Source organism: Chlorocebus sabaeus, chromosome 18 (genome assembly GCF_047675955.1).
Source record: "Chlorocebus sabaeus isolate Y175 chromosome 18, mChlSab1.0.hap1, whole genome shotgun sequence".
NCBI classification, from domain to species: Eukaryota; Metazoa; Chordata; class Mammalia; order Primates; family Cercopithecidae; genus Chlorocebus; species Chlorocebus sabaeus.
The window spans coordinates 25,549,488-25,574,421 of NC_132921.1; the positions used below are offsets into that span (position 1 = coordinate 25,549,488).

At 39.6% G+C, this 24,934-nt stretch overlaps 1 protein-coding gene across 2 annotated transcripts in view; it reads left to right on the forward strand.

The window, feature by feature from the left end:
- The window catches only part of CCDC68 (coiled-coil domain containing 68), a 57,347-nt gene that overhangs the window by 17,941 nt on the left and 14,472 nt on the right, over positions 1-24,934 (forward strand). For both annotated transcript variants that reach the window (XM_008014023.3, XM_008014024.3), the window contains exons 4-10: positions 37-123; positions 3,010-3,150; positions 4,143-4,268; positions 6,006-6,134; positions 12,057-12,139; positions 21,500-21,605; positions 22,879-22,962. In XM_008014023.3, coding sequence (XP_008012214.3) covers positions 37-123; positions 3,010-3,150; positions 4,143-4,268; positions 6,006-6,134; positions 12,057-12,139; positions 21,500-21,605; positions 22,879-22,962 — 756 coding nt within the window. The remainder of the gene's footprint in view (positions 1-36; positions 124-3,009; positions 3,151-4,142; positions 4,269-6,005; positions 6,135-12,056; positions 12,140-21,499; positions 21,606-22,878; positions 22,963-24,934) is intronic.

Sequence of the window (24,934 nt, forward strand, 5' to 3'; positions counted from 1 at the left end):
CCTTTGAAACGAATTAATTTTTTTTTCCTTTTCTAGATTCGAACTACTCTGGAAAAGATCAGAACCCAAATATTTAAAGATGAAATAAAACATGACAGTACAAATAACAAACTAGATACAAAGGTAATAATTTCCTGCAGAAGATTAGCATAAAGCCATTTAGACTTTTTAAAGTAACTTTTTGGGCAATTACTAAGTTCATTGAAGCTTCAAAGGATGAGTGTTGAAATATTTCGTGCATATCTAAAGATGTTAATGGCCATATGTGTGAAATGTTTAACCACAAATGTTATGAGATCAAATTGGAATGGCTAGGCCTCACTTGAATATGTTAAACAAGGCTTACTTATCGAAAATAAATGAGAACATGTTGGTCTAGCCACGATTCATGACAGCAACATTTCTCAATGACAGGCAGAGCTTTTAGTCTCACGTGGGCCACACGAATAGACATACACAGTTGAAGCTTTTAGGCCTGAATTGAGTGAAGACTTTGTCAGATAAATAGTTGATAAGCTTGAATGCATTCCCTTCCCCAACATCAGCTTTATATACCTCAGGTCGAGCAATCTGCACTTAGCTTTGCCTGGATTACACCAAGCTAAACCACATCTGAGCCAAGTGTACTTCATCAGTGTTGTCCACTATAAGCATGGCCACAGAGTCCACCATAACGTGGGGTATGATGCATAAATGTAGTCATTTTCATCACCCTCAGCCTCCCACACTAACATAACTAGCTTCCATTATTATTTAAAGTACTTCTAAACTAGAAAACAAGGTTATGTTTAGGAATGATAGGGAAGATTAAAAAATTCAGTTTGGGCTATGTTGAGCTGCCTGTTAGACCTCCAAGTAGAGGCTTCTAATAGGCAGCTGAACATCTGATTCTGGAGCTGCAGGTAGAAGACCTAACTAGAAGGTCCAGGATACAGGGTAGAGATTTTGGGCATTTAAGGATTGTATTTAAAGTTCTGAAACTGGAGAAGTTTACCAAGAGAGTGAGTGTGGAGAGAAATGAGAGAAGATCTAAGGACTGAGTCTTGAGATGCCCATTCCCAATGTTGAGATGTTAGGAAGAAGAACCATCCCAGGAAGCTGAGATCAGGCTGGTGGATTAGAAGGAATAGGAGATTTCAAGGTTCTAGAGTAGAGCCTAGATGCTGCATTTCTAACAAGCTCCTGTTGATGCTGAGCTGCTGGGACTGTAGGCCACACTTGAGAGTACTCTCTAGATTATCATGGCGAAGTCTTTACAGGGCCAGAGGGCTGGTGATTTGATGTGTGGTTGATCTGCTCACCTTTTGTGGTTTGAAGCTACTCCTGTCAAGGCCACTGTAGCAGGAGTCACTGAAGGCAAATAAGAAGAGGGTTTCAGAAGCAGGGCGGGACACCTCTGTCAAATGCTGTCCATGGGCCAAGGAAATTGAGGACCAAATGCCCACCATAGATAGGAGGAGCTTCCTAGTAATGTTGACAACATTGTGTTGCTCTGTGTCTGGCTCAGCCACCTCAGTCCATAGAAGGTCAGCAGACCCACCGTGCATCAAAACATCAGCCCTCTGGCCCTGTAGAGATTTCACCATAGTGATCTGGGGCCTTGCTACTCTCAAGTGTGGCCTGCAGTCCGAGCAGCGCAGCATCACCAGGAGCATGTTAGAAACGGAGCATCTAGGCTCTACCCCAGACCTGATTCAGAATCTGCATTTTTTAACCAGATCTATCACCCAGTAATTCATAGGCATATTGAAGTTTGAAAAGCACTGATCAATGATCTTTGTAGCCATCTGCCACTGCTGATAATCTACCTTCTACAAGAGTTTTTTCTGTCAAATATTCTTTAACAAATTATAAAAGAAAATAATTCCTACCTTGTATATGGAGAGTAGAAATATGCACTAGGGTCTGGACTATAAGAAACCAAATTGTGGCAGAGTTATGGTGAGGGAGGATGTTATCCACATACACTATGTTCTTTTTGTTGTTTATTTCTACAGTCATAGTTATTATATTATAGTGAAAATATTATATATTTTGTTGTTAAACAAACTGGGATTCTAATTCTGGTCTGGCAGTTACTTTAGGTATAACCCTAGGTGTGTTCGTTAAACTTTCATCTTCAAATTCCTCACCTGTGTAAAGGGCCTAGTGCCTTCCAGTGTTTTCAGTATTCAGACAAAGGACTGTATGTAAAACATGTAAAAGATGAGCGGGCACATAACAGGTGTTTAACAAATAGAAGTTGTTATTATAATTGTAGGGTGTGTGTAATTGTGAATAGTTTCTCTGTTTTGAAATAAATTGAAAGAACAGAAAGAGCACACAATAACTATTCAAGAGGCTGTGCCAGGAGCTCTCCCGCTGCTTTGCTGCAGAAACTTGGGCCCTGGTCCTCAGTTTCTGCATCTGTAAAATGGACAGGTTAAGTTAGATGGTTTATTATTTCTTTTTCACCTCCGTGTGTCCACAATTCCAGATGATATTTATGTTCCAAGTGTATTTTCAGTAAGCTAGAGCTTACATCAAGTTATAATGGCAGTGCCATTCAGTTCTGATATCTCTGATTGGAAATTTAATATGAGGTAATTACAGTGAAGCGTCACCAAACATTGACCATTATGTATTGTAACTGTTAGGTCTGACTGTTAGTCTCTAATGCAATGTAACAAAAATGTAATTATGTCGACAACTTAGATTTTTTAAAAATGTCTGGCCTTGTGGACATTATTTATCTCCTAAAAAGCACTTATCAGTATATTTGAAACTATAGAAAATATAAAAGTTAAAATGTCATTCTACCTGTTTCAATATAAGAATCTGTTCAAATTTGAGCAAATATAGAAGTCAGGTGCTTCCAGAATTTCTCATTGATATTTGAGATTCAAAAGATGTTTATTTATGCTGACCTGAAGCCTCTTTGCTATATGTAATACTAAATGATCATTACTGTTGTCAAAGCTTGTAGAGGAAAAGATAGTTAGGTCTATGATTTTCATTTGTCTGTTTCAGCACTGCGGAAACCTTCAACAGGGCTCTGATTCTGAGATGGATCCTTCTTGTTGCAGTTTGGATTTGCTCATGAAAAAGATAAAAGGAAAAGACCTACAGCTCTTAGAAATGCACAAAGAGAATGAAGTATTGAAAATCAAGGTACGACTGTTAGAAGTTTCAAATTCTGTGTTTTGAGCCTTTGAGCCAATAGGATGGGTTGTTAGCATTGGTGGCTCTGTAAAAGCAGAGAGATGTGTACACACATCCATAGGTCCATCTGTGTGTTCCCTTACATAGAGAAGCATTTTTATATTTCACAAATCATATCTCACTGTTTTATTTCTGAGGCTTCTTTTGTTATTGAAAATATCTCACAAAAATTCAACAGTTATACAATTTCAGTCACGCAAGATGACTAGACATCTACTGCATAACATTATGCCTATAGTTAACAATACTGTACTGTACACACTTAGTAGATCTCATGTTAAGTGTTCTTACCACAATCCACAATACATTTTTTAAAGTGTGTTCATATTTAATAAATATTAATTATAGCCTTCATAGTCAATGCCACAATATTTTTTAAATTTGTCTATGGCTGAATGCTTTTGATTTTCTTATTTAAGGTTTATTTTATATGCAGTCTTGCAATGAATATCTTGATAGGGAAATCTTTGTAGTCATTCTTGATTGTTTCCTCAGGTTAAATCCCGGAAAGATTCATGACATTTTAGCATTATTGTCCTCAATACTTTAACCTTGTCCCACTTCTATTTCAGGAAGATACACTTTTTAACACTGTTATGGACATTAATGATAAAAGGCTTGCAAATAATTGTATATGCTGACAGAGCAGCATAGAGTTATCTGAACAGTGAGGACTATCACTGCAGGGCATTACTGTGCACAGAGCTCTGGTTTGGTTTGCCTATGGCAAATCTGCCCTTTCAACAGCCCCTCTAAATAGGGAGTTTCTCCTTTCACATTTTCCTCTTACCAAATAACAGTGTCTTCTCTTCTATCCATTGTCTATGAGGCTGTAAAAGGTATAGTTATACCCTTGGTGTTCTTAATTGCCCATCAAACTGTTCTGCCTTTAAAGTTTTTTGTTGTAAATGTCAGAACATGCATAGTGACCTTTTTTCTAGCTGGAAGCCTCCAGAGAAGCAGGAGCAGCAGCTCTGAGAAACGTGGCCCGGAGATTATTTGAAAACTACCAAACACAATCTGAAGAAGTGAGAAAGAAGCATGAGGACAGTAAACACTTACTCCAGGTACCAAACACGCAGCTTGTCTATGGGAGAACTAGCCCCCACCCTGAGCTGTTCAAGTTCATCTTTCTGGAAGAGTTAGAAATGAAACAAGTAATGGCCAAGTGACTTGGCAAAAGACTTGGGAAAGGAGCGGTGTGCTAGTCTTTTCTGCCCATTTCCCTCGCCCCTGCTTAGCCCGACACCCTGAGATGTTGCTGAGCTGCTGTGTTGCAGATGTTGCCCAGAGCCCCCATGAGCACAGGTGGGAGGGAGGGAGTGCCACCCTGCCTGGAAATCTGGGCTGGCCCTGCGGAGCCTGACTGGTAACTTCTCTTCGGGTTCTGCCATTGACTCGCTAGATGACCCAGACTGAGCCATTCTTCCTGTCTGGATTTGGGTGTCCTTGTCTCTAGAATGAAAGAGTTGGGCTAGACACATGGTTTCAAAATTGTTTTGGACTTAGGATACATACTTTGGGTTATAGAAAATAGAAAACAAAATATGTATCTATATGTTTTTAAAAAATATATAAAGATATATATTTTTAAAATATATAGTTATATATAATATATAAATTATATTATATATAAAGTATAATAAATAATATATAATATATAAGTTATATATTTTTATATTTTAATATGTAACTATATAAATTTTAAAAATAAAAATGTACATATACTTATACATGTTCTTTTTTGTTCATTTGTTTTTAAATCTGAAGTATATACACTAGGGCCAATAAAATCTGTCTGAAAAATATATTCTAGAACTGGAGAAGTCAAAAAAGTGTGTGTATGCCTGTATGTGTGTGTTTGCCAAAATTAAAAATATAAAACAGCTAATAAGTAAGTTCACTCATAATAGTTTGGGGCACCCAGGTGTCTGTCAGCTCAGGCTGTAGGAAGGTCCCCAGGGGAGTACAGTAGGAAATTCACTGCCTAGGTGACACCCTTTCATGCATCAAGCTGTGGTAGTGATGGTTGCATACTCACATGCATGCGGGGTGCAGATGACGAACATAAGCGGGAAGCTGATGAGGGTGCTATGCTATGGGGGGGCTTGTGGGGACAAGAAGCATGCATCCCTGTAATGTGGGTTTGGCACTAGCCTGGAGTGAACTGACTGAAAGGCCCACTTGGTATTTACAAAGGAAGCCAGACACTTATTTTTCCCTGTGAAATGTCAAGCTTTGTTAAATACACATGCGGAAGAGTAACAAGTTAGTCGACACAGTCCCACTGTAGCTTATTACCTGCTAGATGGAGACTTCTCTCCTATGATCCCTCAGCACAACCCCTGCTCTATGCCTGTGAAGTAGCACGGTGACACGCTGAGGAGAGTTAATCTGATTTTATGACACTTTCTGATTAAAAATAAAACGTGTTTTAATTGAATCTGTACTTTTTTTGTTGTTGTTGTTCTGGATAATAATTGTTGAGAAAAAGTCAAAAATGTTGCTTTTGTTAAATTAGCATCTTTCTCTCTTGTATCAATTCAGAAAGTATGCTTTATGGTAACAAATGGAAGCATTCTAGGAAGGATATTTATGTTTATTATAATATTAATTCTTGATTTAATGTTGTTGTAGTCTATCTGGGTTATTTTGAAGGAAACACTGAAATCAAAAAGAGCAATTCTAAGCAAGTATGAATTCTGAATTTTTTTGGCTAATTAGAAAATTGTAGAAAGAGGTAATATGTGTATAGGTTTAATAAAAACAGAGTTTTCACAACACAACTGTTTCTCTGACCATAGGTTAACAAGCTTGAAAAAGAACAGAAATTGAAACAACATGTTGAAAATCTGAATCAAGTTGCTGAAAAACTTGAAGAAAAACACAGTCAAATTACAGAATTGGAGAACCTTGTACAGAGAATGGAAAAGGTACGGCCCTGGAGAATTAGAGGATTTTCTTACTGACAGGGTTAGGATGAGAATGAAATAAAATAATACCAAAATAAATAGGATATTAAATTAAATAAGATAATGTTAAGTGAAAGTATTCTTTACAGTATTTGCCCTTAGGAAGTATTTAATATTAATTTTCCCTTAAACATTTCATATGATCTATACTGTAGTGATTGATTTACCTTTCTGCAAATACTGTAGTCATATCATCATTTGTCACTTTCTAGGAAATACATGACTGAGAAAGGGGAACCAGGTGAGGTTGTGAATGCAACTAATGGAACAGAGCACAAAGTCCATCTACTAGGAGTATTAATAAAGCAGGTCCCTGTAATCACAACATTTTTATGTATTAGAGTCAGTGCAGTATTCATTTTTGACCACCCAAGTCTACTTGGTGTTTATAAAAACCTATGGCTGCACTAGGAGAGATACAGTTTACATTAAGAAAAGCCATTCTATAGAAATTGGAACTTTAAGAAGGCACATTTAGAGAAGAGTAATAATAGAATAAAAATTTGAAAATATTTCATGCCATGCTCATTTAACTAGCTAGCATTCCAAATATACACAAAAGGTGAACACGTAAATTTATGTATGTATGCCTTAGAATTTAGAATTTGGACAAATCAAGGAATATTATTTTTTAATAGCAAAACAAAGAGAAAAACTGGCATCTCTGAAACTGAATTGGGGATAGAGAAAAATATAGGCTTTGGATACTAGTAAATATTGCCCAATACATTTTTTATATTTATTGTATTTGCTCTGTTCTTTTTAGCTTTAATTTGTTTTATGAGTCTGCCTGGGTTTATGCCATTTCATAAATGTCATTTCAAAAACATCACATTTCAATATTCTGGTTTCTTATCAAAGGAACTTTGATTTGTTTAAAAATATTTCCCAAGAATTTAAAGTTTTATGACATTGTGATTTGGTTGAATTCGTAGTCTTGGTGAAGGACCTATGAGGAAATCACAAAAATTAAATATGCCCATTATCAAGTGGCTCTAAGATAACAGTATTCAGCTGCATGTGTATTATGTGGTAGGTCACTGAGTGTTATACTTTAGCAGAATCACTGGGCTAGAATATCCTTAAGCAATTAGTTTATCCAGGCATGACAGTTTGTAATTATGCTGTTTTGGAAAAACTGTAATATTTGGATGTGTACCTGGTAGAGGCAGAATACTTGATCCTATAATAAACAGCTTGATAAAACTAAGATAGCACAAAGAATGTTTGCATTAAGGAAAGAAAGACAATTCTGGGAAACGAATAGAATTGCTTAACCAAACAGATTGATTAACCAGCTTGAAATTTTAGTCTAGAGCTCACACCATCTCAAACCCAGTAATATTGGGTCAGGTTTAGTGCCCCCAAATTAACAAAAGAACAGGCTGGGCACGGTGGCTTATGCCTATAATCCCAGCACTTTGGGAGGCCAAGGTGGGTGGATCATGAGGTCAAGAGATCGAGACGATCCTGGCCAACATGGTGAAACCCTGTCTCTACTAAAAATACAAAAATTAGCTGGGCGTGGTGGCAGGTGCCTGTAGTCCCAGCTACTTGGGAGGCTGAGGCAGGAGAATCACTTGAACCCAGGAGGAGGGAGGTTGCAGTGAACCGAGATTGTGCCACTGCACTCCAGCCTGGTGACATAGCGAGACTCCATCTCAGAAAATAAAAAAGAACAGTAGAAGATAATTTCTATTTCCTAGTGATCCTAGGAAATTTATACTAGATGTTAGTTCATCTCAGAGTTCTGGGGTATATTTACTTGACTGTTTACTAAACAAATATTTGAACACCACCATATGTAACAGAACTAGGGGCTGAATGTATATTTGTGAATGAACCAGTCTCTTTTTGTGGATATGACAATGTAGTATATCTGGATTGTGTGAGGCTCAAGGAACTTCCCAAATCTCCCTTTCTTAATTCCTCTATGAGTCCTTTAGGGAGGCTGAAAACACAGTCAAAGGCAGAGGAGTATGCCCTAGAATAAGGTTCAGTGACTCAGATCCTGGCAGGACATTCTTGGGAAGTGATGGCCTAGCTCCTGCCCTGATAATAACTCTTAATAGTGGGCTGTCTCCAGGAGATCTTGGACAAAGGAAGTAGACAGGATGTGCATGACTTAGTAAGGCCATGCAGCAACCTTCCAGAATAATTCAGTGACTTTCTAAAGTGCAGCCTACTGGAATCTCTGGAGGGTGGAGGTAAGTGGGGAGGATGTGGAGGGGCAATGCGCAGTTTTATTTAAAGTAAAAGAGGGTTTAGGCCAGGTGCGGTGGCTCACGCCTATAATTCCAGCATTTAGGGAGGCTGAGGCGGGAGGATCACTTAAGGCCAGGAGTTCGAGACCAGCCTGGCCAACATGGTGAACCCCAGTCTCTCCTAAGAAAACACAAAAATTAGCCCGGCATGGTAGCACGTGCTTGCAGTCCTAGCTACTCTGGAGGCTGAAGTATGAGAATCACTTGAGCCTGGGAAGTGGAGGTTGCAGTGAGCCGAGATGACGCCACTACACTTCAGCCTGGGTAATAGAGCAGGACTCTGTCTCAAAAACAAAACAAAACAAAAAAAAGCAAATTGGTTTTAAAATATTTTATATTTGTGAAAAAAGCAAATAAATAAAACTATAAGGAACAAAGTTGGGCAACATCTTGGTTTAAAGAGAGACTGAGGAGACAGGCTGTGAGGTAGGGTGTCTCAGGGAGGGAGTGTGGGCCAGAATAAGGGGAGGGTGTACTGGGCCTTTTGTATTAATAGGAAAAAGATACAAATTCAGAAAGAAAGTAAAAATTAAAAATGAACATCCTCACAAAGGTTGATAAATATTGCCCTGGTCGTGGGTGCCCCCTGGAGAAAAATCTACTTGCTACTCACTTGAACAATCCACTGCTCCAGTAAATAGCCATTAGTGGTATGAGGTCTGGTAATGAATACATTACTTAAAACCTTCACCATCTGTCCCACTTTAATCGGGAATGCAGTGAGAATGAATTCCACAAGCACAGTGATAAGCTAGCAAAAATGCCCAGTAAGAGCATTTTAATATGGCATATGTTCCATTTGCTAGCAGTGCAATTCTGTTACATCATATTTATTTTCTAGTGTCATTGATTTAGCTCCATTGCAATTTTAGAGCTCAAAGGCGCTTTTGAGACCACCTAGTTCCTCATGATCATTTTATAAATGAGGACAGCATGAACCTGAAACTGTTCCACAGTCCTCCACTTTCTACATCACAACCCTTTCTGTTATGCCCCCGTCTTCTCTCATGCTGGACAAAAATGATAGAGTTGGTTCCAAAACATTTAGATGTTAGCATTTGGCCATGATTGAAACTGGTGCCTTCTCCGATCAGCCTGGTGAGGGAAACCTGGAGCTGTCTGGAGGTATGGCTCTGGGAATAGTGGGTTGCCCACTGTGTGGTGCTATGAACTCCCTTTCTCTTTCCTGAAGACATTGCCTGAAAAGTGCTATCTGGTATGGTGAGATTTTCTGTGTTGTCAAAGAGGAGGCAAAAAGAACCCAAGCTAGATGGCAGAGCCTGGCCAAGGGAGAGCATTTACTTGTCTGGTTGTCTGGTTCCCTTGACCCCTGTTTATGAAAATCCATTAATCAAGAGTAAGACTATTAAACATTTGTTAGGCACCATTTTCCCTCACCCTACAAATTCAAAATACATTATCTGTGGTGTGTTTTTTGACAATCCAAGTCTCATCATACGCTTGTAAGATGTATCTGTGGGCCGGGCGCAGTGGCTCGTGCCTGTAATCCCAGCACTTTGGCAGGCCAAGGCGGGTGGATCACCTGAGGTCGGGAGTTTGAGACTAGACTGACCAACATGGAGAAACCCCGTCTCTACTAAAAATACAAAATTAGCCAGACGTGGTAGCGCATGTCTTTAATTCCAGCTACTCGGGAGGCTGAGGCAGGAGAATCGCTTGAACCTGGGAGGCAGAGGTTGCAGTGAGCCAGGATCGCACCACTGCACTCCAGCCTGGGCAACAAGAGCAAAACTCTGAAAAAAAAAAAAAGAGAGAGAGAGAGAAAGAGAGAGAGAGAGAGGGAGGGAGGGGGAGGGAGGGGGGGAGAGAGAGAGAGACAGAAAGAAAGAAAGAAAGAAGGAAAGAAAGAAAGAAAGAGAAAGAAAGAAAGAAAAAGAAAGAAAGAAAGAAAAGAAAGAAAAGAAAAGAAAGAAAGAAAGAGATCTGTGATCCCTCAGAAATAATTTGAACACAGCTAGGGCAACTCCAGGGCTATTTTTATGTGGCAAGAATACTATAAGAAAAATTTGAAAAAGCATACAGAACACATAAGATATGAAGTAACCAGTGACTTCCAATTATTATATATTGAGGTCCAAATATGTGCCAGGAAGCCTGTATCTCTTTTACATATATTATCTCTATCATCCCAACATTTCAATATAGGTAATATTATCCCCATTTTAGGAATGCTCAGAAGATGCAAATATGAGTCAAATGAATGTAGAATTAATACATGTCAAATGTTGTAACTCATTAATTAATGAGGGAAACAGTAAGATGAGAAAGCTGGTTTAAATAAAATATTTTCAGAAACTAGTCATTTATAGGCATTTTGGAGAAAAATTGAAAATAGTATAGGATTACTAGATTAAATTTAAAAAAACAGTTAATATTCTTTAAGGCAATTAAACCATAACCTTTGGGATTATGTCTTCTACCAGACAGAAATCTACAAATTTACATGCAACTTCACAGACCCAGGGCTCTAATCAATAAATAATAAAAGCGAACAGAGGAAAATTCTCTGAGAGAATTAAATAAATCTTGGGTCAGATAATTAAACGATGACCCAATATGACATTAAAACTGCATGCTGTATATTGTTTTTATTTCCAAGTTTGGGTTAATTTTTCTTAACATTGGTAAGGCCCGAGAGTTGAAAACCTTGGCCAAAATTTAGAAACCAGGTTAAGTCCCTATGTACAATCTTTGTGATGTTTCTGCTAGACAGCACTGCCTTGCTTTGTACTACTTACTCAGATGCTGCAGCAGGAAGTAATTTTAAACAGCATTATAGATAGTTTCAGCACACGTCTTCCAGTCAATTCCATCCAAGTTGCCAATACCAATTCCTGCCTCTTTTCAATCTCCCTTGATTCTTTCCAACTTGGCAACCTAAACCATCAGGCCAAAGCACCAAATTCCTTTTTTCAGCTGAGTGCCATCAAATATAAAATGAACACAGTCATCTCAGCTTCGTTTTTCATGGTCTTGTCTGTTTTCCTTTTGAATGGAAAGGCTTTGGCTTAATAATCAAATTAAAGCATCTTTTTAAAAGATATTCTTTCCCAACATCATAAAGTTGCAATCTGAGTTTCTCCTGTGTCCTAATTGGAAAGCATTTGTATCCTTTGTGGCCTTGATCCTTCATCAAAAATATGTTTATTGTTTTACTACCTTCTGACAGATGACACGTAGTACCTAGAGGTATCTAGTGTCCTTGGATACCAACAACTCAGTCTAATGCAGGGGAAGCAGATGTAAGGGTGGGAGAGCCAGGGTCTAGCAAGGGATGAGCTGGCTGTTTATGTGTGGTAGGATGGGGAGAGGTGAGTGGGAGAGGTTGAACTGAACAGGCTATGGGCAATGCCTTGGAAGATGAGCAAAAGAAATCCTCCAGGCAGGTGAGAGAGTGAAGACAATTATTTTTGGCCTATAGTTGAACTATGTGTAAAGCACACAGGAGAATACTCAGCTAGGTTTCCTTGAAGATAAGAGTAACAGCATATGGGAAATTAACTCTTTAGCTCAAGCCATAGTTCTAGTATGACAAGAGGAAGGCCATACCAAACATACACATGTAGTTCAGCAACATTTGTATCTCATTTTCTCCTAGGAAAAGAGAACACTACTAGAAAGAAAACTGTCTTTGGAAAACAAGCTACTGCAACTCAAATCCCGTGCTACATGTGGAAAAAGGTTTGCAAAGCTACCTGTTAAGTAAAAGCAGTTCCTGATTTCTTTCCTGTCCACTGGTATGCCAGCCAGGGAACAGAAGGTCTTCTGTCCCCCAAAGAAATAGGATGACTGACAGTGCAGGAGGAAGGTTGAATGCCTGGGATTAACAGTCATGTAGTTATGTGCCTCCCCTTCCTCAAACTCAGAGGAATCACAGAGCAGTTGGGAGCAGGGGGCAGAGTCCATTGGGGGTGCAGGGAACCCCACGGGAAGGTTAGTCTTTCTGAAGAGTGAATGAGTGAGTAAGCCTGGCACCTCCTGGTTTACCGTTTATGCTAAGGAGGACGCTTGAGAGGTCTTTATTCTCTGATGCTTCTGTCTTAGTTAATGAGTTTCTTTTACAGCTAACATTGCACTGGCCAGCCCACAAGCGGAATTCTAAGATAGTTTCCTGATACTCCTTAATTCTGTAGGGTGAAGGAAATACTAGGGACAATATCCATAGTTCTTTGGACTTATAAATACTCACAGTTTACAAGCAGTCACAGTCCTTAGTATGCTGGGGGTGGGTTTGTGGATATCGCCATAATCGCTGTGCTACTCAGCTGCTATTAGAAAATGTATCTGTATTATCATGTAATAAATCATATAATAAGACATTTTCTGAGATTTTTCTTTATTTTTTAAAAATTCTAGTCCAACACAATCATTGTATGTTCTGATATAATTTCATTGTTCAAAGTCAAATCAGTTTCAAGATCTTAGTTTGTCATCCTAGAACTGTTGTTCGCTAGGATATTAGGCACTGTTATGGACAGAATTCAATGATATGTCATTTATTCAATGATATGTACTCAGACATCCCTCTTTCTCAGTCTTTCGATTTCCCCCCTACAGGCTCCGTGCTGCTTCCTTTCCTTTTTTATCTTTTTTCCCACCTGTCCTCATCTGTTGTACCTTCTGCCTGGCTTGTATTCCTGCATTTCGGACCACATATGCCAAAGCCCAGAAATGGGCTGATCCTGGCAATTACACACACACACACATTTGAAACATACAAGATTCCAATAAGTTATTAATTTTCCTAGCTTCTCCCCTGTGACAAACATGTAGCCCAAAACAGGGGACTTCTAAGATAGTTTTATAACACTGCACATTTCTATAGAGATTGAAGGAAATACTGCAGAAAGTATCCTTAGTTCTTGGAATTGCATATGGATATTCATAACTTCAATCTAAGTAAATCTTCAGTTAATATTTTTCTTAAATAGGCAGAGCTTTTCCTTGTAGCAGAACTACTGATTTGTACATGTCTTCCATTAACAGTTCAGGCCGTCCAAGTTCGATTTTTTTTTTCCTTTAAAAAATGTTTTTAAAAAATTGGTGATAGGGCTATTGTCCGTCTTTGAGCCAACAATGTAGCTCTTTTAAAATCCAACCTGATCTATTCTTTCACTTCTATTCTATATAAACAGTTATTATAAAGAATTCTTTAAAAGCTCCTAAGGAAGTTTTAGAAATTTCTTGGGGAAAGTGGATGTTTGGTGTTTCTAGAAAGGTTTTTCAACATCCAGGCTTATGCAATTTTTATAGATTGTGGGTATCACACATATTTGTGATTACTTATTACTTTGTCTGAGCTTTATGTAGAGGCATTCAGTTTGTGAAATGACAAGAAAATGAAATCAGTAGGAATCAGACTCTTTTGGTTGAAGTAATAGAGACTTGATTAAGCTACCACAAAAAAGAGGGTTTCTGTTAGGTTAAGATTAGATAGATAGGGTCATAAAAAGAAGACAGAGAAGTTAAAAAGATTTGTCTTCTTAAAAATAAGGTTGACTCCATATTTCTATTACCATTACTGGTAATTGACATAGGTAAAATGCTTTGCAGTTTTCAGAATAACCTCAGGTACCTTCTTTATTTTAATCCTTGCATTCACCTTTCCAGGAAAGAGCTGAAATTCTAATTGAGTTGTGCAAGATTGCTCAATCTCTCAGAAGTTATAGAGCTGGGAGTTTTCGCTCCTACATTCTCATACATAGCAAAGCATGTGCTCATTTTACTGTAAAAGATTTTGACCATCTTTCTTTTATTTCTGGAAACCTCTGAAGATCTCTCAAACTGGGTTATTCATTCCTCTGAGTAACAATTAGCAAAAGACCATTTTCCGACTTTTCCCTCTGCCCTGCCACGTCACAAACAAATATGCAGGCCTTTTTAAGAGTTATCTTTTGGGGAAACATATTTGGGATTGATACGGTTTGGCTGTGTCCCTACCCAAAAAGATGAGAATCTTGAATTGTAGTTCCCATAATCCCTATGTGTCATGGGAGAAACCTGGTGGGAGGTAATTGAATCATGGGGGTGGTTAGCCCATTGCTGCTGTTCTCGTGAGTTCTCACAAGTTCTGATGGCTTTATAAGGAGCTTTTCCTCTTTTTGCTTGGCACTTCTTGCTGCATGGTTTTGGCCCGCCATGGGAAGAAGGACATGTTTACTTCTCCTTCCAACATGGCTGTAAGTTTCCTGAGGCCTCCCCTGCCCCGCAGAACTGTGAATCAACTAAACCTCTTTCCTTTATAAATTACCAAGTCTTGGGTATGTTTTCATAGCAGCATGAGAACAGACTAATAGGGACTGTAAAAATAAACAGTGTTGGCCCTTCCATATTTACATAGATGCCGCTTAGGAATGGAAACTCCTTAGAGGAGAAAAGACCTTGAAGTTGAGGTTGCATGTCAAAGCATATGGTTGCTACCTAAATTGTACATTTATCTGTGGTAGTTTGGGGTGGGAGTGTTCTCTCAAGGCACGCCTTTGGTACCACCAATGAAAATAATAATAAAAGAATTTTATGGAAAATAGTAAGACACATTCATGAATTTTGTTGAAATGCAAACAGGGCTACACCTACATCCAAGTTGATTCTTTACCTTAGTCTGGCCTGGGAATGGGAATCTGACCTCTTCTGTTCTTGTGGTTGTGGTCCCTAGTTATTCTCTATTCCACGGGGGGCCCATAGTCAGTGATGTTCACACTCATGGAAGTCCAGAGAAACACTGGATCCTAAATAGAAGGCAAAATGAGTCCCCACAGATGGTAGTAAGATTCTTTTATAGCTTCCAAGAAGCTCTAGGATGCCACTAATGTCACTATCTTCTCTATCCTGTGGGATTTCTATGTAGGGCTATTCATATTTCCAATGCCTCTGAAATCTATAGTGTACCCAGAAGTAGCCTCTTGGAGCCTGCAACATGGCTTTCATTGCTACTTTTACTTTCTTTGTCTCAGCACCTAGCTCTTTTGGTTTCTTCTGGAATTTTCATTCTCATAAACATCTTACTATATGAATCCCTGGTAATAAATGTACTTTATAAAGACTGAAATGTGTTATATTCTTGGGCTGTGTAAATATGGCCATGCTCAGGCTATTCATGCTCTTTGTGAAGCTTTTAAGAAAATCTAAGGTTATTTATAAAAACAATGCAAAATATAATATGATTGCTTAAATTAGAAAAAAATTAGATGATGAGGACAAGGAGATAAAATAATAGGTATACCATAAAGTTTGTTTACAAAATTAGGCCCATGGATGCTACAAACTTGCTCACAGGAGACCACTGACTCAGTTTTAAATTTTACAGCAGTCAACCCAAACAGGAAATGATGATTAGTTTTGTGAGTCACAATTCCACATGATTAAAACCAATCAGGTGTTTGCAATCATTCAGTTATTTCTAATCTAGCTATAAGGCCAGAGTATTATCATAAAAAGAACCCTGAATAATGTTTTCAACTTACCCCTTGTAATAAACAAAAAGGCTTACCTCAAAACATCATCTAAACAGAATAGCATGATGCCAACACAATCCAATAAAAGCCACTATAACAGGATCAGAGGGCACTGTGAGAAAATCCAATAATGCCACCCTCTGTGGTATAAGTTGACCCAAAGATAGATTCTTGAGTATCGTGAGGAATGGAGGGAGAGACAATTCTCCATGAACTCACTTTCTTTTCACCAACCCTTTGGGAGACGTTGGGGAGTACAGAAATTGAGGGTGGGCTTCCTGTCAGGTGCTTCTTCTGTGATCATCCCATGTTGCTAATTAGAGGCAAAGTAATTTCTTTTCACATTTCTGCAGTTAAAGATAGGATTGACTTCTCTTCTTGAATGCTAAGGAATCTAACAGGAAGTGAACCAGAAATAGTTGTCTCTTCCCCCTCCTTCAGTGATGAATTGAGAGAGAATCCTCAATTCCCTCCCTCAAAAGGATAGGGCAGAGATTCTCTTCTCCTTTTGTTGGGGCTTTTTTTTTTTTTTTGCTTGCCCCCATTGGCATTCCAGGCTGCTGGTTTTTTCCAGCTCCAAGTCTGGGATGTGTGAGATAAAAAGAAACCCCAGAGGATTCACCATTGTGTCATTTCTTGGATCCCAGGTTCTGGAGCCAGTCTGCCTTCTTCTCTCCACTGTTCAGAGTCTTCTTGTGTTTTTTTTTCATATACAATATTCAGGGCTTTTAGTTGTACTTAGTGGAAAGAATGGGGAAAAGCATGTCTTCTACATTTTCTTAGAAGCCAAAGCTTTTCAGTTCTGCTTTAATTTCCACATTTGCTTTATATCTTTATTCAGTTGCATTGTAGAGGAAAACATGGTCAAAAATTATGTTGAGACATCAGAAAGCAGAGCAGGAATCCCGGATACGGACATTTGCCTCCTTTTTTTAGACTTGACCCTTCCTTATGTTTTCTTCCTCCAGTTTTGCTTGTGTACCTCTTTATTAAGACTGGGCTGGGTGTAGTGGTTCACGCCTGTAATCCCAGCACTTTGGGAGGCTGAGGCAGGCAGATCACTTGAGGTCAGGAGTTCGAGACCAGTCTGGCCAACATAGTGAAATTTTGTCTCCACTAAAAATACAAAAATTAGCTGGGCGTGGTGGTAGGAGCCTGTAATCCCAGCTACTCAGGAGACTGAGGCAGGAGAATCACTTATACCCAGGAGGCAGAGGTTGCAGTGAGCCGAGATTGTGCCGCTAGGCGACAGAGTGAGACTTTGTCTCAAAAAAAAAGAAAAGAAAAGAAAAGAAAAGTGCTTTAACAGAAAGATAAACAACAAAGCTCAAAAGAGGATCAAGTGGCAGCTTACTTAGATTTATTTTTACATTTAAAGGTCTTAAATGGATGACTAGGCTTCATACTTATTGGACAATCCTAATAGAGATTTTCTGCAATTTCCTTTAGTCACTGTTTTAGCGTATTAATGGAAATAAGTGAAGCCTCAAGGCCTTGTGTTTTCAAGAGTGCTTCTAGAAATATTTTTCTTCTACTTTGAGGCCAATTTCAAGTTTTTGGTGTTTTTTTTCCACAGTGAACTTTATGGTAATATCTTCAAGGGGTACATGGGAAAGTTTTCTGAGCTTGATATTTTTGATAGAAAAATAACAACATCTGTTCCCCGTGTCTCAAGCCATCTTTTTTTCCCAATGGTTCCAAGGTTCTAGGTCATGGGATACAAAGAGAACCATTTTAAATACTCACCTTTAAGAGCTTACAGTATTTTTATATTTCGTGCATTTTCACAGCTAGCTTGCCTCTGCAAGGTGTCTTAAGCTGTTTCTCATTACTTCCCAGGAAAGTCCTGAGTCTGACCATTAAGTGGGTCATAGCTGCTCTTCCTGTTATTTTTATCTTTTCTTCTTTCACTATCCTTGCTGGAGCAATTTTGAATTTTAGCACCAGCTATGGACCCAATTTCTGTTTGCCCTCTGTGTTTTGATGTTTTTAATTTTTTTAGATGGAGTCTCGCTCTGTTGCCCAGGCTGGATTGCAGTGGCGCAATCTCACCTCACTGCAACATCCATCTCCTGGGTTCAAGCGATTCTTGTACCTCGGCTCCCCCAGTAGCTGGGATTACAGGTGCATGCCACCACGCCCAGCTAATTTTTCTATTTTTAGTAGTGACAGGGTCTCACCATGTTGGCTAGGCTGGTCTCGAACTCCTGACCTCAAGTGATCCACCCACCTTGGCCTCCCATAGTGCTGGGATTACAGGTGTGAGTCACCACACCCAGCATAATTTTTGTATTTTTAATAGAGATGGGTTTCGCCATGTTGGCCAGGCTGGTCTCGAACTCCTGGCCTCAAGTGATCTGCCCGTCTTGGCCTCCCAAAGTGCTTGGGTTACAGACGTGAACCACCATGCCTGACCTGTTTTGATCTTTATATTCTCCAGTCATCTTTTCCTAGTAACTGAGGTTTTCTTCTGAGGCTCCTCAGTTACTCCATCGTCTGCACGTTCGCAGCAATTCTACCCTGCAAGGGTTCTGAGCAACATCTGCAGATTTCTCAGCCCTGCCCCTTGCACGCTCCCAATCTCCCTGGACTTCTGAAGACATCCTGCCCCTGAAGATTCTCTGTGGGCAGTAAGCCTTCTCACTGTCTGTTAGGAATGTTTGCAGACATCCAAAGTCTGGTCTCTCCTTGGAAAGCTCTTTCATCTCCCCACAACATCCTTAGGGTCTGGAGCCTCACCCGCTGGGGTCCTGAAATTTCGTCAGTCTCCCATGCCTCAAGAAGCCTCTGAACCTCAAATCTAGGGACAACTGAAATCTAATGTGAATACAGGCTGGTGCTGATGCAGCCATTCTCTGAATTTGGAAATACTGTGAGAGCTCAGTATTGCTGCCATTGCCCGTTCAAATTACATGGGCACAAAGCGTTTTCATCTGAATCAGACATCAGCTTATTTCTTTTCAAACACTTCCTGCCATGGACCATGGAAAGAAAAACAAGGGACTTCTTGCTCATTTACTTTGTTTGGATTCCCTACTGCCTCTCTCCAAGAGAGAAAGACCAAGATAAGGCTTTCTGCCAGGTACGGGGTCCTTTAAGTGATCGTGTTATAAAAAGCAGATAAAATATCAGCACAGCTGAACTAGTGATCTTCCTTCAGCCTGTGTTGACAGTCTACATTTCTTTTATGGCTTTTCTTAATTTGATAGTTGCTTGTAGTATTAATTGAGAGGAGGGAAATGGACTTTTGCAGTGAGATTTAGTTGTGTAGGTATGATAATCAGACATGTTTCTGATTATCATCTAAAACAGAGTAGCACACTTGATGCATGTTCTTGTTCCCCCATCATTTTGTACCTTCTCTTTTTGTTCTCTGCATCCTTCTCTCAGGCCCCTCATTTGCTTCCCTCCCCTCATCAATTTCCTAGGCATCCTGTTCCCTGTAGATTTCTTGTGCCTGTACTCCCAAACATCCTCCTATCTTCCCCTCCTGTCTCTTTCAAGAGTCCTGGAAGTTTACAATAATTTATTTTATAATTATAAGTTGTAAATTTCTTTTGTTTTTCTTTCCAGGACTCTATTGGACCAATTAAAATAAAACTCCCTTTTGTGTTTTAATTTCAACTTTTACTTTACCTGCGGGGGTACATGTGTAAGTTTGTTACACGGGTATATTGCCTGATGCTGAGGTTTGGGCTACTGTTAAATCTGTCACCTAGGTAGCAAGGCATAGTATTCAGTAGGTAGTTTTTCAACCCACCTCTAGTTGTCCACAGCATCTATTGTTTCCTTCTTTAAGTTTGTGTTTACCCAGTGTTTAGCTCCCACTTATAAGTGGAATTGTGCAGTATTTGATTTTCTTTTTATGCCTTTATGCCTTAATTCACTTAGGATGATGACCTTCAGTTGCATCCACGTTGCTGTAAAAGACACAATTTCATTCTTTTTCATGGCTACAAAGTATTCCAGGGTGTATATGTAACACATTTTCTGTATTGAATCCACCGTTGATAGGCACCTAGGTTGTTTATATGTCTTTGCTCTCATGAATACTGCTGTGATGGACATACCAGTATACGTATCTTTTTGGTAGAATGATTGGGTTTCCTTTGCGTATATACCCAGTAATGGGATTGCTGGGTTGACTGGTAGTTCTGTTTTTACCCCTCTGAGAAATGTCCAAACTGCTTTCCAAAGTGGCTGAACTAATTTACATTCCCACGAACCATGTAAAAGCATTCTCTTTTCTCTGCATCCTGGCCAACATCTGTTATTTTTTTACTTTTTAATAATAGCCATTATGACTGCTGTGAGATGATATCTCATAGTGGTTTAGATGTGCATTTCTCTGAAACAATGTTTTAGTCCATTATATGAAACAAAATGGAAAGTGATAACTCCTTTTTTTAATTAGAACATGCTATATAGTATCTTATGAATTTCCACCATCTTTGTGATACACGTAGAGGATGAGGCAGGTGGATCACCTGAGGTCAGGAGTTGAAGACCAGCCTGGCCAAAATGGTGAAACTCTGTCTCTACTAAAAATACAAAAATCAGCCAGGTGTGGTGGCACATGGTTGTAGTCCCAGCTGTGAGAATCGCTAGAGCCCAGAGGTGGTGGTTGTGGTGAGCCAAGATCACCTCACTACACTCCAGCCTGGGTGACAGAGTAAGACTCTGTCTGAAAAAAAAACAAACCACCACCACCAACAACAACAACAACAAATGAAAAAAGGAAACAGAATTGGGATGACACTGGATAAGAGCAAAGGCCAAGTGACTTCTCTGAGGTCACAATGCTTCTAAGCTTGGTAGTGTTGTCACAATGTATGTGGCTTCACAACTCTAATAATAGTAGCAAGTAGAGAAATAGCCAAAACAGTATAACCAATTCCAGTTACCTGAATGGAGCTTTGGGAAAGTATAAATAATCTAAGTTCAAAATTGACTTTTTTTTCCCATAATGGTTGATGTGGACTCAAAAATATTTGCTGGAATTAAATTTCTTCCTTTCTTCTCTTTTTTTCCCCCCTTTCCCTATGGACCAATAGTAGAATTACCAAAAGCAGGAAGCCAAAAAATAAAAAATAAAAAAAGACAATCACAGACAATCCACAACATATGCTAAGCTCAAATCATTAGAAATTGGTTTCTTATAAATATATTAATAGATAAAGTCTCGCTTTCTGCTCCCATGTTCTGACTCTGCTATTGTCATGCAATTGTCTGTGAAGTTTGATGGGTGCCAGGTCTGTGGGTGCTCAGGCAAGGCAATTTAGCTTATAAGTGCTTTATCATACTGAATACAACTTGATTCCACTACCTGCTAGAAGAGTCACAGATGGTCAGAAAGGAACTTTTGACTTGAATTGATATTCTCATTCAAGTCAAATCCAAACAAATCAGAGCCCACTTCATAGCTATTTATCTTCAGTGTGTTCTGTGTGGCATAACGGAGCCCTGGGGTCTTACCCACCTGATCCCCAGTAGTAGTGTGGTGTGGAGGAGGGCTAGCAGTAAGGGCAAGCTATGGAACGTGTGAGTCAATCATTTTCTCTTGCTCTTTTTTCCTTTTTATTCCCAGTTGCCAGGATCTTCAGAGGGAGATTTCCATTCTCCAGGAGCAGATCTCTCATCTGCAGTTTGTGATTCACTCCCAACATCAGAACCTGCGCAGTGTCATCCAGAAGGTCAGTTTAATCAAGTGTATTTATCTGGTAAATGATACGTTTATGGTGTGGAGCCCACATATGAGTGGCTTGACTGGACTTTCGAAGCAATGAGATTTCTCTTCCTACTGACATATCCTTTTTGTTTCTCATGCAATATGGCTCTGTTTTCAATGACCTCTCTTGTTTGTAACACCAACACCTGTAATACTGTCAATGAAGATAGCTTGGAAAATTATATGTAACTATTTTTTAGATGTTTTGGTGATTTTCTAAAAGTATTCTGAGCCAAATAATGTACACTGGTCTTTAGACAGTTTCACAGGTGAGGAGATTCAGCCCTTCCTTGAGCATGAAATGAGCTATTTTCATAACCTCATAATTTATTTAGGAGATGATTTAGGGTACCGGTGTAGCCTGGCCCTTCTTCTCTGGGAGCAGCCTGACAGGTGGCAAAGTAGAGGCAACTGTGGTAGCAACCAGCTAGATGGTGGAGTGTGTATTTAAAATCTACTTCAAGATATGCATTGATCTGGTTTTGGGGGTCTGTTTTAAAATTTAAAATCAGACTTCTATTCAATTACTTTACTACCAAATAGAAGTCCTCCCAAATAACTCCAGAGCCTTCCTGACACAGATACAGCATTTGTGCTTGCTTGGCTATGACGTCACTAAAAGGCCAGGTAATTGAGTAGTGGAATTTGAGAGCCAGGAGGGACTTTCGGTGCACCCCACACCCTCTTTTTATAGAGCAGTTTAATGACAGCTAGTCGTGCCAAAGTTGGTCTTAGAATCCATGTGTCCCCTCTCTTCTTTCACTGCTTTGAATCTCGTCACCCCACCTCCTGACTCCACATTGCCTCTTGGCAAAGTAGATTCGCCTTATTATGCTACTGCTTGACAAATCTCTACCGCAGGGAGCCTCTGCACACCAGGCAGTGGCCTTGCATCCTGTCCACCAGCAGCTGCATCTGCAGGATGAGAACATCAAGTTGCTGAGACGCAGAAGGGTGACCAGTGCTGCTTTCATAGGATGCACTCCTGCTGAACTTGGTTTAAACAGGTTATCCAAAGATTAAAGTGAATCACGGCACCAGCTGAGGGCTTTCAGCCCCAGGTGTCAATTTGGCCTGCTACTTTTTGTTGCCTGCTGAGTCTGCTAATGCTGTGGGATTTAATTTTTTTTTAATTTGATGAACATCTTTTGACTTCAGAAATCCGTACAATTTCTGACTTAAGTAACTATTTCCTGTGGTCTGACAAGGTTTTTCCTATTGTGTTTTCTAATTATTAGATGGAAGGATTAAAAAATAATTTAAAAGAACAAGACAAAAGAATTGAAAATCTCAAAGAAAAGGTTAACATACTTGAAGCCCAGGTAAGGAGGGAACCTATCTTACATTTTGTTGTGAAGGTGTTAGTGTGCGTGTGTGTGTGTGTGTGTGTGTATCTGTGCGTGCAAGGGTATCAGTATCAGTGAGCCTGTGTATGAAAGTATGCAATTGTATGCCTGTATAACTTGTATAACACTACTAGTATTTCTGTTTGGGAGCGGGTGTGTGAGTGTCTGTGTGATTGTGTGTGCTTTGTCTGTCTATGTCTAAGTGTATGTGCGTGTGTCTCTGTGTGTATCCAAGTGTCATTTTGTGAGTGTGTCTGTGCATATTCTATGCATAAGAAATTAGCGCTATGGAAAAAAGGATGGACAATTTAATGATTGTTAAATTATGAAGTGTTTAAAAGATTGTATTATGTTATTAAATTATTAGCATTATTAATGTTAAATATTAAATAAATATTATTAAATTATTATTAAAAGTTCATTCAGATTTTCCAGAATACTCACTGTAGTGGAGAGACAGATGATAACCTCTCTTGATATGGGCTCGAATCAGAGGCTTGCTCAAGTACACTCTTGTGTAAATTTCACTCTAGTCAGATGGCCAGGCTTCCTGTCTCCTGCCTTTGTTCCTACACATAATCCTTTCCTGGCTTGAGATGTCCTCTTTCCTCCTTTCTTCATTCATATCCATCCTGGCCTCCCAGCTTTGCCTCCAGAATTACCTGCTTCTAGAAGCCTGTTATAATTGTCTTGCTTTTCGGGGTTTTAAAACTGAGCACAATATATCCTAATGTCCTGGGATGAGACATGCTTTTCTTCCCTCCCACTCACTCCCCCTTTCCTCAGGACCCCTGTATTAGTCTGTTCTCATGCTGCTAATAAAGACATACCCAAGACTGGGTAACTTATAAAGAAAAAGAGGTTTAGTGGACTCACAGTTCCACATGGCTGGGGAGTCTTCACAATCATGGCATGGCGGAAGGTGGAAGCCATGGCTTGCGTAGCAGCAGGCAAGAGAAATGTCAGTAGGGGAAATGCCAGATGCTTATAAAACCATCAGATCTTGTGAGAACTCACTCACTATCATGAGAACAGTATGGGGGAAACTGCCGCCGTGATTCAATTATCTCCACCTGGCCCTGCCCTTGACACGTGAGGATTATTACGATTCAAGGTGAGATTTGGGTGAGGACACAGAGCCAAACCATATCAATCCCTTTGCTGGCACTCAGCTGCCGTCCTCGGCTGGCGATGCCCCTGCCTTGCAGGAAGTGCAGTGAAGTCCCTGCCAAGGTTGGAGATCCTCTGAAGACCCCACAGCACTTCCACCTCACTCCATTTCTTGCCGTGTCTCTGCTTCTGTCTCTGTCAAATGGCTCATCACCCACTGCGTGGAGCTGGGCACCTGTTCTACTCCATCCCTCAGTATTTTGATTTTCTGCGAATTGTCACCTGCCAATGTTAATGTTGCCCAGTCCTGTGGACTGTGGAGATGTTCTGACTTCCCACTGGAGGCCTTATCATCTTTTGGAACTGTTCCTTCCACTACCATGTTCTTTCCGCTTTCCCCAAACAGAAGATAATCCTAATAATAGTATTTTACATGTTAATTTTTGTAGCCTCATTTTCCATTTCTACCTTCCCAGCAGACAACTGTTCTCTTTTGGTTTTGAGGATAGACCTCACTGAAGCTCACACTCTCCTTAGACTCTCGCCCTCTTCAGGCTGTATGGGACTGATTAACACACTGCTCTCAGCTCTGTGCAGCTAAAAATGCCTTGACTGTGGAATAAGTGGCTCAAAACTAGTGTTCACTCACTAGTTTTGCCAGTGAGTGCCCAGTAATATCTGGCTAATTTATATCAACAGACCTTCAGATTATGTGATTCATGTCACAGTGGAGCCTCCTTGTATGAAATGTTCTCTAAAGACATTTCTTCACAGCCTTTCTTAGTGGCTTTTTGGCAAATGTTACTTGATAAAATATTTTTTCTTATATTATTACATA